This window comes from Ochlerotatus camptorhynchus, unplaced genomic scaffold (genome assembly GCF_037179485.1).
Source record: "Ochlerotatus camptorhynchus isolate MF236.1 unplaced genomic scaffold, CSIRO-AGI_Acam_v1.1 ptg000220l, whole genome shotgun sequence".
Lineage (NCBI taxonomy): Eukaryota > Metazoa > Arthropoda > Insecta > Diptera > Culicidae > Ochlerotatus > Ochlerotatus camptorhynchus.
The window spans coordinates 561,897-576,102 of record NW_027040710.1 but is presented as its reverse complement, the minus strand read 5'-3'; the positions used below and the strand labels follow the sequence as shown (position 1 = coordinate 576,102).

Sequence of the window (14,206 nt, the reverse complement as noted above, 5' to 3'; positions counted from 1 at the left end):
ACTCGATAAATCGCAAACAAAACCTCGTTGTCGCTTTTTTTTTCGCAAAAGTTTGCCGTAAAATCATCGGTTTCTTTGCCTCGCACGTGAAAATATCCGTCTTGGAAAGCCGGCCATCCCGACCAAGAACATGTCCACCGACCAACAATCGAAAGTGCAAGTCTCGATCTCGTTGCACCATGACACCGTGTACGAGCTGGAAACGGCAATCGAACATGCTGCGAAGTCTAACTACAGCTCGGTCACCATTCCGTTGGCCCACCGGCAGTTTGATCGGGAGTTTGTGTTGGATCCGCTAAAGACCAAGCACAATCGCTTCACCCGGTCGGATTTGCTTCTCAATTCGACACAGTGGCTCAATCGGGTTATTTGTAGGTTGAGCAGCAATATAGATTGTGATTCGGAGGATGATGACGTCCGGAAGCAGGGTGAGTGTACGATGAGGCAGGAGATTTCCTACGCAGAGCATCTAGTTCAGAGTGGGTACATGCTGTTGCGATTGAAGAGCGGAAATTGTGCCAATTTAGCTCGGGTGACCACCATTGGATTAAAGGGAATCCTGCTGGTCGAGATTCCGATGGCTAATCCAAAAGTTACCCAGGCATCCTGGAGAAGTGACGGGAATAGCGAGAGTGCAGAAGAGGAAGACACTTGGAATTGGTGGAACAACTTCCGGTCCTATGCGGATTATGACACTCACGTGAAGATTGCACTGGAGTTTACCGCTGACATTCCAAAGAGGCAGGAAATCTATCGTTGGCTCGGAGAACCGGTCGATGCAGTGGTTGTTTCGTCGGACATCTTCCTGACCAATACGAACAACTTTCCGGTTCTGTCAAAAGCTCATCAGGAACTGCTGGTTCTGTTCCATCGTACCTTCGGTTGTCACTTCATAGTGAAAGCAAATCCCGAAGACAAACGAGTCGTTCATTACGTCGACTACATAAAGTACGTTCTTCGTATAAACCATGTCAAGGATGTGATGCAAGGGTATGATGATCTGTTGGAGATTCCGCTCCAGCCTCTGTACGACAATCTGGATAGTTTCACGTATGAAGTGTTCGAAAAGGACCCAGTGAAGTACATTCTCTATCAGAATGCAATCGAGGAGGCCCTCCGAGATCGTGTTTCTTTGGAGGAACTGGAAACGCGTACATCCATCATCATGGTCGTGGGTGGAGGACGAGGCCCTTTAGTTCGGGCGACGTTAAACGCCGCGGCTAAGAGCAAACGGAAGGTGAAGATTTACGTCATCGAAAAGAATCCGAATGCAATCGTTACTCTGAGCTCGCTGATCAACGAATTGTGGAAGGACAAAAACATCGAACTTATCTCTATGGACATGCGGGAGTTTGAACCCCCCGAGAAGGCGGACATTCTGATTTCCGAACTGCTGGGTTCGTTCGGTGATAACGAACTCTCACCCGAATGTTTGGACGGAGCACAGAGGCACCTCAAGCCGGATGGAATTAGCATTCCTTGTAAGTTGGGTACTTTATATGGGCTTTCAAAATACATGGCCTAATTTAACTCGTTTCAGGTAAATCGACATCCTATCTGAACCCCTGTATGACAACAAAAATCTACAACCAGATTCGTTCGCTGGAAAAGAGTCCACATGGCAAAGACCGGATTGTCACGTCCCGCTACATGGAATGTTCGTATGTGGCCTATCTGAAGAACGCCTACCACATCGATAATCCTCAGGCATTGTTCGAATTTGTCCATCCCAACCGGGAACCGGTCATCGACAATTCCCGCTTCAAAACGGTCCGTTTTAAGTCCCAACTAGATTGCGTTATGCACGGATTTACCGGGTATTTCGACAGCGTCCTGTACAAGAATATCACCATTAGCATTCACCCGTTCGATCATACCAAGGGGCTGGGTTCGTGGTTCTCGATGTTCTTCCCACTGACGGAACCGATGCAGATTCGAGCCGGCGATGAAATTGTCGTCAACTTTTGGCGGTGCGTCGCTGCGCACAAGGTTTGGTACGAGTGGAACATCACGGCCCCCCGACAGACCCACATTCACAACGTGCAGGGACGAGGGCAACCGATCTGGAAATAAGCTGTTAGTTAGGTTTTATTTTATTGAAAGAGAAGCGACGAATCGATTTCAGTCTGGACAAAACTTGAACACAACAAAGATAGACTATCGACTCAAGAATTGTTGGTTTTTAAGATCGTTCTGAAGAATTCCCTGATAAGTCTTGGCTGCAAAAGTTCACGCGATGAATATGTCCCTGTTCATTTCGGAAGAGAATTTCGCACTCTCGCATCTCTTTCCCCACAGTAAAACAGCCGGAAACGGTCGATACTCTCTCGCAGACTCAGCTGTTGCTAACTGCTGCAATCATGGCAAACCTTTGCCTACCCTATACCAGCAGAAAATAGGTGCTCTATTTCAGAAACTGAGCAACAAAATCGCGCGCAGAGCTATCTTTCCCATTAACCACCACGGCGAGGAAGAATCGATGATGACGGTTATTGCGCTGGTACCGCCGTTATGATAATAAAGCTATCGTTTGAGTGTGATTTGGTTGATTCAAGCTGTACCGGGCAGCAACGGATGGTAAGCTTGTACTTGATTCGCTGTTGATGTACCTAGTCTGGTCCGCCTATGCAAATATGTTCAGTAACGAACAGGAAAGCTCAGTTTCCCTTATCGGATTTTACACTCCTGTTGCTATTAATTATCAAGGAAAAGTAGGCAACATTTAATTTCAGATACAAACCATGCTTCCTCAGAAAGTAAAACAGGTAAAAGGATAGCGTCTTGCAAAAGTGTAACGGAAGATTACTAGACGTCTAGTGTGTTTATTTAGGTCTAGGTATGTCTGGTTTTTGCGCTCCGGTCAGTATAGCATAGCATAGAGTTGTAGAATATGCGCTGCAAGCACAGACAAACAGACATAACACATTGAATATTTCTCACTGTAAAACATCGTTGCTAAAACATTACCGCCATCTGTTGAATACACTGTGGTGGGTAGTACGCTGAACAGATGGCAGAAGTGTGTAAACGTCAAACGCAAGGGGATTGACTATGCGCGCCACAGGTGGCGGTGCTACCAACTACGATACTTTTAAATGGACCGTTAAATGCTTGTTCGATGAACAACTTGCGAGTGTTATGTCTGTTTGTCTGTGCTGCAAGTATATATGTAAGCGCATGCCAGAAGGGCATATAGGACCACGTCCACCTTAATATTTTTTTTAACCTAAATTTGAATACGTTGCGAGGTTGAAGTTTGTTACGTAAATTAGGAGAAAGTGAAGGTGATGAATGCAGGAAGGAATCTAGTTTTTAATGTTGTCCCATTTTCACCCACACATTAGTTAAGGAATGTTTCTTCTCAAGGGTCATTTTTAGGATAGAATTAGGCTATATACACTTACTATACAGCTCTTGTCAATCGGTTTAACTGAGGTACTTTAAAAGGTATCGTAAGTCTTATGAAGCATGACTGAACACATTTCTCAAAGCTTTTAACCAAATGACAATACAATTACATTCTTGTTCAACTTTGGAAGCTATTTGAGCGACTCAGGTGTTTTACAAGTGCTCTCAATTATTTGTTGGGAATCTAGTGCAAGAAGTGAATCTTTGTGACCTGTTGAACACTGATTTCACCAATTCAGGACCTTTTCCGTACATTTTCAAACTGCTTTCTGGTTGACGAGCCACGGACCGCCATTGACTTCTCAACGCAAGATCTCACTAATACAACCTAGCTAGTTTAGCCGTGTAAAACAGATTTGATTATTATTGTCAACCACGAAATCAGCTGTCAAAATGGATTCTGTGACACTACCCCGAATGCCACCATCCTCAGCACTCTATTCTGAGCTACCTGAATTTTGTTCCTGTGAGTTTGTGCACATGATTCCCACACCGGAGCTGCGTAGAGGATCGCAGGTGCTATGATTTGTTTGTAGACAGCCAGTGTGTTCACCCTTGAGAGGCGGGATCTGCGGCAAATCAGCGGATACAGACACCTAACCAAGGCAGAACACTTGACTACAGTTTTCTGTACATGCGAACTGAAGAGGAGCATTTCATCGAACAACATCCCGAGATAGGTTACTTCGGCAGACCACTCAACCCTTGTGCCATCCATGATTACAGTAGGTACAAGATGGAGCCGGTTTCAGTTTCGGCGATTGCCGATGGAGGAACATGATCGCTTGTGTTTTGGAGGCATTGATTTTGATTTTCCACGTGGTGGCATAATCAGCAAAGGCGTTAAGGCATCGTTGAAGTTTGTTCGTTATTTCACGAGGTATCCTTCCTTTGACGGCTATTGCGGTATCATCTGCGAACAGAAAAAAAAACACGCAACCGTCTCCGAGGGGAGGAATGTCGGAAGTGTAAATGCTGTAAAGCAAGGGGCCCAGCAGACTGCCTTGCGGGACTCCTGCTGGGATGGAAAACGTGTCGGAAAGACAACCATTCAACGATATCTTAAACGACCTTTGCTGGAGGTAGTTACGGGTGATTTTAACCAGATGTAATGGAAAGTTGAAGTTACAAAGCTTGTATACAAGCCCATTGTGCCAGACATTATCAAACGCTTTCTCAACGTCTAACAAGGCCATGGCTGTGGACTTGGATACAGCTTTGTTACTTCGGATGTTATTCATCACCCGCACTAGCTGGTGATTGGTGGAGTGCCCCTTTCTGAACCCAAACTGTTCCGGAAGGAGAATGTTATTTTCCTCGACAAACTTGAGCAAACGATTGAGAATGAGTTTCTCGAACAATTTGCTCAGCGCTGAAAGGAGGCTGATTGGTCTGTAGCTTGAAGACAATGTTGGATCCTTTCCGGGTTTGCGGATTGGTATGATTTTTGCTGCTTTCATCTGTTGAAGATAACGGTTCGAAGAGACTGCACTTTCATGCTGAGTCTCTTCAAGATCAAGTTGAATATACCGTCAAACCCGGGAGCCTTCATGTTCTTGGTGCATTTCAGCGCTGAGCAAATCTGTTGTACTGTAATCATATCCACCGGAGGCACGACACAAAGGGAGACATCTAGGTTTTGAACGCATTGCGCAACCTGATCATCGAGCGGACTTTGGATAGTCGAGCCAAGCAAATGCGATGAAGCGACATGCTTGCCGATCGCATTTGCTTTCTCCTGTGGGGTAATTAAAAGCCGATCGTCATCATTTTCGACTTTGAGAGAGGTGGAACGGGTTTGGGATGATTTTTCAGGACCTTGGCTACCTTCCAGAATGGTCTGGAGCGGTCGTCCAGATTCTGGACAACACGCCCGAAACTTTCATTTCGGAGTGAGTCCATTCTGGAAGCAATCTGCCTGTTCAGATCGGCCAATTCACGTTTTTTGCCCAGATCTCCAGTCCTCTGAAACTGGCGTCTACGAACATTTCTCAACCGAATCAATAATTGGGTGTGGGAATCAATAGCAACAAACTTACCCCTCACAGGAACTTGTCGAACACACGCCTCGTCAGCCACGGATATGGCCTGTTGGAGTCCTTCCAACGCCCGGTCGATGTCATCTACAGTGTCGAGCAGTGGATTTTCATCGATGTTGCTGTCCACCATTCGTCCGTACTGCACCCAGTTGACATGGTGGTAGTCTTTACGCAGGCAGTTTCTAGCAGGAACCACGTTGACACCGACTTCAGTCACCACCGGTTGGTGGTCGGAGCTGAGATCGTTGTGCGCCTCCGGCTTGGATAGTCCGATGTTTGACAGGAAAAAGTCCAGGGTGGACGACGCTGGTCCCAGCAGTCAGAGTCGATGTTATAATAAGAGTCCCGCCAAGAGTGAAGCCAGAAGTACCAATCGAACTGTCAAGCGGGGTACCAAACAAGCAAAGTAAATAAACATCATTGTTCCCACAGCCAGTGAACTACAAGTATTGCATTCATTACTGACAATATTTTAGTAATTTTAGATGAAAAACGTTTCTTCACTTTATTTAGTACAGTGTGGTATTTATAAGTTATACCAAGCACTTGTTTGAACCTTTTTCAAGGTCTATAATTGTTTTTGTCTCCCAGAAGCTCCGTTATCGACATGAAATTTTTCACTTCCAAATGAAAGTCATCCGATGCTAATGCAAAAAATCTGGTTGCCGTTTACTCTGACGAAAATAAATCACAAACAGTGCTGCTTGTTCGCAACATTTTCTCTTGGCGGGACTCTTATTATAATATCGACTCTGCCAGCAGTAGCAGAGGCGTCTTCTGGCAAGTGTGTCGCCGTCGATACTGAAGTATGGAGGTCCAGCCTGGGTTCCAGCGCTGAAAACGAAGCAGAACCAAAGGAAATTGAGCAGCACCAAAGATATCTTATTAACAAGATATCCCACTAATCAATTCCTCATACAAGACATATAATTACCACCCGTATATGATCGCAGTGCCATCTGTTGAGTGCACATTGAAACTGTTGGGAGTTCCCCGCCAACTTCACCACCTGGGCTCAATAACTGACAGGTGTCAGCATGATAGATGTCAATGCTGACGTTGATGATCAGCCGAGGAAAAAGGACGATATCATCCTCGAAGTGATCATCGTCATATTGCGATAGCAAAATTCTTACTTGTTTGTGATTTTTCCGATTTTCAATCATTACCACTTTATACGCAACAGAAACACTTGAGAAAACAATCACACATCCAAGCGCGCATCATGATGCGCTTGTAATATGTTTTGCTTTCGAGCGAAAGAGTTTTAAATATACCACCTGTATCATTAGGATGCAAATCTCTAATAGTAATTGATGATTTGCGGAGCTGGTGCTCAAAAGAATCTTAATAAGCATAGATGTAAACATGGGAAAAACATTCACTCTCTCTAAAGAATTATTCCAACACCCCAGTCACTGGAAATGCAACGTATCGAAATCATTGCTAAACGTAATAAAATATGCCGTCTTGGTATTGGCCAACGCAGCACGCATTCTATTCCAAAATTACATTGGAATAATCATTACTTTCCTATTTTATAACAAAGGAAGTATTTGTCAACGCCGGTGAAAGCAAACGCAAACGGAAGTAGCCGAAGCTGAATGAAGACGATGAGTGATGACACCGCTTCGTGTTTTGATTTGCGCTGTACCGTCCGCTCAGTTGTGTGGGTTCGTACATGTATAGATGTTGGTGTGCGTGTTTTCTTCCAGCGCTGCAGTTCAACGTTATCTCGTCACAAACCGTTTGGCGCTGTTATCTGTCTCTAAAAAATCCAAAGAGTGAAGGGGGTCTGGCAGCACGTTCCGACTCATGGCTATGCGAGTCGTCAGTGCGTACAGAACCATCTCGTCGGAAGCAGTATGCGTTATCGCCGGTATGATCTTTATCGGCAACACCCTGGCGGATGTTAAGAGTGTAACCACAGTGTACTAGTTGCCCCTACCTTTGGTACGCCCCTGTGCGTTTTTCTACTACTTCATTCGCTCAGAGTAAACAAAAGTAAAAACACGTTTCAATAAAGTTCAATTTCGTTTTTCCTTAAATCGCTATTTTTCTCGGTTTATTTCCTCCTGGTGTATCCGAAACCACTTCAGGTTTTGGGCCCGGTCGCGTTTTATCGGATAAGTATCGGAAGTGCGGTGTTTTCGTTATGGAGGAGGAAAAGTTCGATCGTGTGTTGTTGCCGTTGTTCGATGGCTTGAACTTCGCTGCCTGGAAGTTCCGGATGCAGATTCTCCTGGAAGAGCACGAGCTTGTGGAGTGCATCCAGACATATGCAGCGGAAGTGGAGGACCTGATTGTCCTGGAAAACGACACGAACGAAGTGAAAGCGGAAAAAGCGAGGAAATTGGAGAAACGCATGAAGAAAGACCGCAGATGCAAGTCCCTGCTGGTTTCGAGGATTCACGATTCCCAGTTGAAGTATATCCAAGGCAAGCAGTACCCCAAGGATATCTGGGACGCCCTGCATCGGGTATTCGAGCGCCGTAGCATCGCGAGCCGCATGCATTTGAAGCGGGAGATGCTGCAACTGCGGTTCGAAGGCGGAAATCTACAGCAACATTTTCTTCGTTTTGATAAGCTGGTCCGTGAGTATCGTTCGACTGGTGCTGTTCTGGAGGATTTGGACGTGGTTTGCCACCTTCTCTTGACGCTCGATTCTTCTTATTCCGGAGTTGTCACGGCACTCGAGACGATGCCCGAAGATAACCTGTCGCTCGAGTTTGTGAAGTGCAGATTGCTGGACGAAGAAACCAAGCGGCGAGGTATGGAATTGGTTTCCTCGCAGGGTGCAGAAGCAGCTTTTTCCGGATCAAAGGTGGTGAAGCAGAGGAAGCTGATTTGTTTTCACTGCAAGAAGGAAGGCCATAAACAGATCGATTGCTTGGATCGGAAAAAGCAGGCAGGTAATAAGTGTGGAGAAATACAATGTTCACCTTTATCCATTCACCTTGGTAGTCACACCCAGTCCGAACCCCCTGCTATGCTGTCGATCCCTCGCGCAGCAGATGTGTGTGTCAACAAAGGTAATCATTCTCCGATCGAACAATCGACCGTCAAGTACATTTTTTACCACTTTTATATTCGTGATCTGTAATATAGTTTACAATCTGTGTAACCGCGAGTGCATTTTATTTTTACATCCGATTCCCTACGCTGACTCTCCACTGTATAATTGAGACTTGCCGTCAGGTTATGGGCCCAGCGGAATCGGTGTGAAAAAGTTTTTTTTTTTGTCCGGGAAAATCTTTGGCCGGGTAGAGCCATTTTGATTTGTGTTCCGCCTCGAGTGTAACGAAGAGGTGAAGAAAAAGAAGTGTGCTATCGCGAACGGTCTGTGAGTGAAAACGTAAACAAAACTTGTTCAAGCAGAAAAAGTGAATAGTTTGTGGAAAAATGGTTGACCCGCGGTTCACCATTGCCAAATTGAATGGCACAAACTGGCAGACGTGGAAAGTCCGCCTGGAGAATCTGCTTTCCCGTGAAGATGTGTGGCACGCAGTTGCCGAAGAAATTCCGGAGGAGAAAAGTGAGAAGTGGAAAACTGCCGACCGACGAGCAAAAGCTACGTTGATGTTGATGCTGGAAGACAGCCAGCTGTCGCTGGTGAAGACAAGTGTGTATGCCCGTGATGCATTCAATGCGTTAAAAGATTACCACCAGAAGGCCACTCGCTCGGTTCGTGTTTCTCTCTTGAAGAAACTGTGTGCGATGAATATGCCGGATCGCGGTGATCTCGAGCAGCATTTGCTTGAAGTGGACGATCTTTTCGAGCGGCTTGACGCAGCCGGAACGGAATTAGACAAAGACACGAAGATTTGTATGTTTTTGCGAAGCCTTCCTCCATCGTTCGACAATCTTGTTACGGCTCTCGACAGTCGATCAGATGATGACATTTCGTTGGATGTCGTCAAATCCAGGCTGATGGACGAGTACCATCGGCGGCTGGAACGGGAAGGTGGTAGTGGTAGTGCCTCGAAAAGTGAGAAAGCGATGCGTTCCGCGGAAAGTGTTTATGGCGAGAAGCGAGTGTGCCACTTCTGTAAGAAGCCCGGCCATATCCGGCGCAACTGTAGAAAACTGTTGGCGTCGAAGAAAGACAGTGAAAGTGCACCGAGATACAGAAGAGAAGAAAAAGAAAGTGCTAAAGCGAAGGCCGCCCACGGTGATAACAAATATGTTGCGTTCACTGTTGGGAACAAAAATGCGTGCTGGATCATCGACAGCGGTGCGAGTGCGCATATGACGAACGACCGCTCGTTCTTCACGTCGCTGAAGGAGTTCGCTGGTGGATGGATCACCTTGGCGGATGGGAAGAAAACGCAGATCCAAGGTGAAGGCTGTGGTGTTCTCTACGGTGTAGACGGTGAAGACGATGTAATGAAGATATACATAAGTGAAGTGAAGTTTGTGCCCGGTCTGTCGACCAGTTTGATTTCAGTTGCTAAGCTGGCACAGAAGAAATTGAACGTGAGTTTCGACGACGAAAAGTGCAGGATCGTGGATCCAAAGGGAGTCGTTGTGGCATCTGGTAGTCGTTACGGAGGCCTGTACCGACTGAGGCTTGCGGAGACTTCACTCAAGGTAACCACCGAACAGCATCGGGAGAACTGCCAGCACCAGTGGCATCGGCGCTTCGGCCACCGTGATTGGGCTGCGACAGAGCGCATTGTGAAGGAGAACCTTGCAATAGGTATGAAGGTAAGCGATTGTGGTTTGAGAATTACATGTGAATGTTGTATGGAGGGGAAATTAGCTCGGCCTCCCTTTCCTGCCGTCACCGAGCGGAAATCGACTGGAATCCTGGACATCGTGCACACCGACCTGTGTGGCCCGATGAACACCGCCACCCCGAGCGGCAACCGATATGTAATGAACATCATCGATGACTACAGTCGATTTACGGTGACGTACCTCCTGAAGAACAAGTGGGAAGCAGCTGAGAGCATCAAGGAGTATGTTCGATGGGTTGAAACCCTGCACGGCCGGAAGCCGAAGGTTATCCGCTCTGATGGAGGCGGAGAATTCGACAACAATCAGCTGCGAAACTTCTACCGCGTGGAAGGGATCAAACCACAATTCACCACCCCCTATTCGCCACAACAGAACGGCGTGGCTGAGCGTAAAAACAGGTCACTCACCGAGATGGCCACCTGTATGCTACTCGACTCTGGCCTTGAGAAGCGCTTCTGGGGTGAGGCGACGCTTACCGCAACCTATTTGCAGAACCGTCTACCGTCCAGATCCGTCCAGAAAACGCCATACGAGCTGTGGTGGAATCGTAAGCCCGAAGTAGGTCACCTGAAAGTGTTTGGCAGCGATGCTTTCGTACACATTCCAGAGGCGAAGCGAGGGAAAATGGAAGGCAAGGCGCGAAAGCTTACGTTTGTGGGCTACTCTATGGAGCATAAAGGTTACCGTTTCGTAGACCATGAGACGGATCGGATAACTGTGAGCCGAGACGCCAGGTTCATCGAGCTTGGCAATGGCACGATTTCAGTGGAGTGTCCTGCATCCAGTGGTCCTGAGGAGAACGACGAGGATGAAATCAAGCTGCTGCCTTTCAAGGAGAAGAAGGACAAAAGCGATGCGGAGTCAGCTGATAGTGAGGAATTCTACGAAGCTGATGAAGAAAATGGAGATGTTCCAGCTACGTCACGCCGATCGAGTCGGCAGAACCGTGGAGCAGTGCCAAAGCGTTTTGATGACTATGTGTTGGATTACGCCGTAGGTGTCGCGGCATGTGCAGTAGAAGAACCTTCAAACTTCCGAGAAGCTGTGAAGATACCCGAATGGCGGAGTGCGATGGAGGATGAGCTTGCCTCTCATCGACGTAATGAGACCTGGGAGCTTGTTCCACCTCCCCAAGGACGCAAGATAGTGGGGTCAAAGTGGGTGTTCAAGGTCAAATGCAACGAGCAGGATGAAGTCGTGAAATACAAAGCCAGACTAGTCGCCCAGGGGTACACACAGCAGCATGGGATCGATTTCGACCAGGTATTCGCTCCAGTTACACGCCAGGCCACAATGCGAACGTTTCTTGCATTGGCATCAAAGCAGAACATGGTTGTCCGTCATCTTGACGTGAAGACCGCGTATCTCTACGGGTCATTGGATGAGGAGATTCTAATGCGGCAGCCCACTGGATGTGCAGTACCCGGAAAGGAGGATTATGTTTGCAGGCTTAAGCGAAGTATTTATGGTCTGCGGCAGTCAGCACGTTGCTGGCATCGAAGACTGAACGAAGCCTTATCGAAGCGAGGATTCAAACCATCAGGCGCTGATCCGTGCCTGTATGTGAAGACTGTAGGTACAATTCGAGTGTTCCTACTTGTTTATGTTGACGACATGTTGATTGGATCAACTGACGAACGAGAAGTCAAACGACTATTCGATTCTCTGAAGGAAGAGTTCGAACTCACATGCCTTGGTGAAGTTCGACACTTTCTCGGAATGGAGGTGCAGCGAAAAGATGGAGTGTACAGGATTCGTTTGCAGAACTACATCGAGAATATGGTTGCAAAGTTTGGGATGGAGCATGCCAAGACGGCGAAGTCACCCATGGAGCCTGGGTTTTTGAAAACAGACGATTCAGGTGAAGCTTTCGAAGATTCATCGAAATATCGGAGTCTTGTAGGTGGACTGTTATACATTGCTGTGAACGCTCGTCCAGACATCGCAGCCTGCACTGCAATCCTCGGACGCAAGTTCAGCGCTCCGGGAGAAGCAGATTGGAACGCCGCGAAACGAGTGCTCCGATACTTGAAGACGACGGCCGCTTACAGTCTACAACTAGGAGGAGAACCAGAACAAGCGCTGATCGGCTATGCTGATTCCGATTGGGCTGGAGACGTCGGCAGCCGAAAGTCGACATCCGGATTTGTGTTCTCGTATGCAGGTGGAGTAATCTCGTGGGCCAGCCGCCGCCAGACTTCTGTCACTCTCTAGTCTATGGAGGCGGAGTACGTGGCACTCAGCGAAGCCTGTCAAGAGACTGTATGGTTGAGGCAGCTTCTACGCGATTTAGGAGAAGAGCAAAAGTGTTCAACGGTGATGCACGAAGACAATCAGGGTTGCATCGCGTTCGTGAAGACTGAACGTTCGAGCCGACGCTCGAAGCATATCGATACGAAAGAAAACTTCGTAAAGGATCTGTGTGAGAAGAAGGAGATTAAGTTGGTCTACTGTCCGACCGATCAAATGCTTGCGGATGTTTTGACGAAACCCCTTGGACCAATGAAGCACCAGATGTTCTGTGATATGTTGGGGCTCGGAAGTATCAGTGAAGCGGCTGATCATTGAGGAGGAGTGTGGAGAAATACAATGTTCACCTTTATCCATTCACCTTGGTAGTCACACCCAGTCCGAACCCCCTGCTATGCTGTCGATCCCTCGCGCAGCAGATGTGTGTGTGTCAACAAAGGTAATCATTCTCCGATCGAACAATCGACCGTCAAGTACATTTTTTACCACTTTTATATTCGTGATCTGTAATATAGTTTACAATCTGTGTAACCGCGAGTGCATTTTATTTTTACATCCGATTCCCTACGCTGACTCTCCACTGTATAATTGAGACTTGCCGTCAATAAGAAGCAGCAAAAGTCGAAAGCCAATGTTGCCGAAGCGGACGACGGAAAGGGAGTTTGTTTTGTCGGTGTAAGCGGCGGAATGGATCTGTCTGACCGGCATCGTACCCGGTGGTTTATTGATTCCGGTGCCACGGATCATCTCGTCCGGGACAGAGAGCTGTTCAGCGAATTGCATCGTATGGCGAAGCCGGTCGAGATTGCGATTGCAAAGGACGGTGAGACGATTGTGGCCGAACATGCCGGCACAGTGAAAGTGATTTCGGTCGTTGATGGGAAACAGATTGAGTGCACGGTCGAAAATGCACTGTTCGTACCTAAACTTCGCTGCAATTTGTTTTCAGTGCTAAAGGTGGAAAAAGCCGGTATGCGTGTGGTGTTCGAGTCCGGGAAAGCGAAAGTCTATCGAGGTTCCGAAGTCGTCGCGAGTGCGTCTCGTCGCGAAAAGTTGTACGAACTAGATTTCTACTCGGTTGGGCACAATGCCGGTGATGCCTTGTTGTCGTGCGGTAAAATTCGGAAGAGTTCAGAATTGTGGCACCGACGGTTCGGCCATCTGAACGAGAACAGTCTGAAGCAGTTAGTTCAGGATGGCATGGTTTCGGGAATGAACATGTTCCCCGCGAATGACAATCGGGACATGATTGTGTGCGATTCGTGCGTCGTCAGTAAGCAGACGAGAAAACCGTTCTCTGTGTCCGGTGGTAATCGGTCGTCGCGTGTACTTGAACTCATACATACGGACGTGTGTGGCCCTGTTACGCCGGTAGGGCTGTCCGGAGTGAAATACTTTGTCACTTTTACGGACGATTGGAGCCACTTCACGGTGGTCTATTTGATGCGATCGAAAGATCAGGTGGTGGACTATTTCGAAGAGTATGAGGCCCTGGTCTCCGCGAAGTTTGGCCAGAAGATTTCTCGTCTAAGGTGTGACAATGGCGGAGAATATAAGAACAAGCGATTCCAGAAGTTTTGCCGAAGCAAAGGAATCCAAGTCGAGTGGACCGTTCCGTACACGCCACAGCAGAACGGCGTGAGCGAGCGGTTGAACCGGACCCTCGTCGAGAAGGCTCGGGCAATGCTGGAGGATTCAGGTGTCGAAAAGAGGTTCTGGGGGCAAGCTGTGCTGACAGCGGCCTACCTGACTAACAGAAGCCCCACCAG

At 47.5% G+C, this 14,206-nt stretch overlaps 2 protein-coding genes across 2 annotated transcripts; both read left to right on the top strand.

Annotated features, from left to right (window-relative positions):
* Window positions 1-22: 22 nt before the first annotated feature.
* csul (protein arginine N-methyltransferase 5) lies at window positions 23-2,157 on the top strand. Its single transcript, XM_065224913.1, has 2 exons — window positions 23-1,481; window positions 1,541-2,157. Exons 1-2 carry the CDS (start codon window positions 131-133, stop codon window positions 2,071-2,073), a joined length of 1,884 nt encoding a protein of 627 aa, XP_065080985.1. The 5' UTR covers window positions 23-130; the 3' UTR covers window positions 2,074-2,157.
* Window positions 2,158-11,801: 9,644 nt separating this feature from the next.
* On the top strand, window positions 11,802-12,401 carry LOC135703684 (uncharacterized). The gene has a single exon (XM_065224963.1). It carries the CDS (start codon window positions 11,802-11,804, stop codon window positions 12,399-12,401), a length of 600 nt encoding a protein of 199 aa, XP_065081035.1.
* Window positions 12,402-14,206: the final 1,805 nt, after the last annotated feature.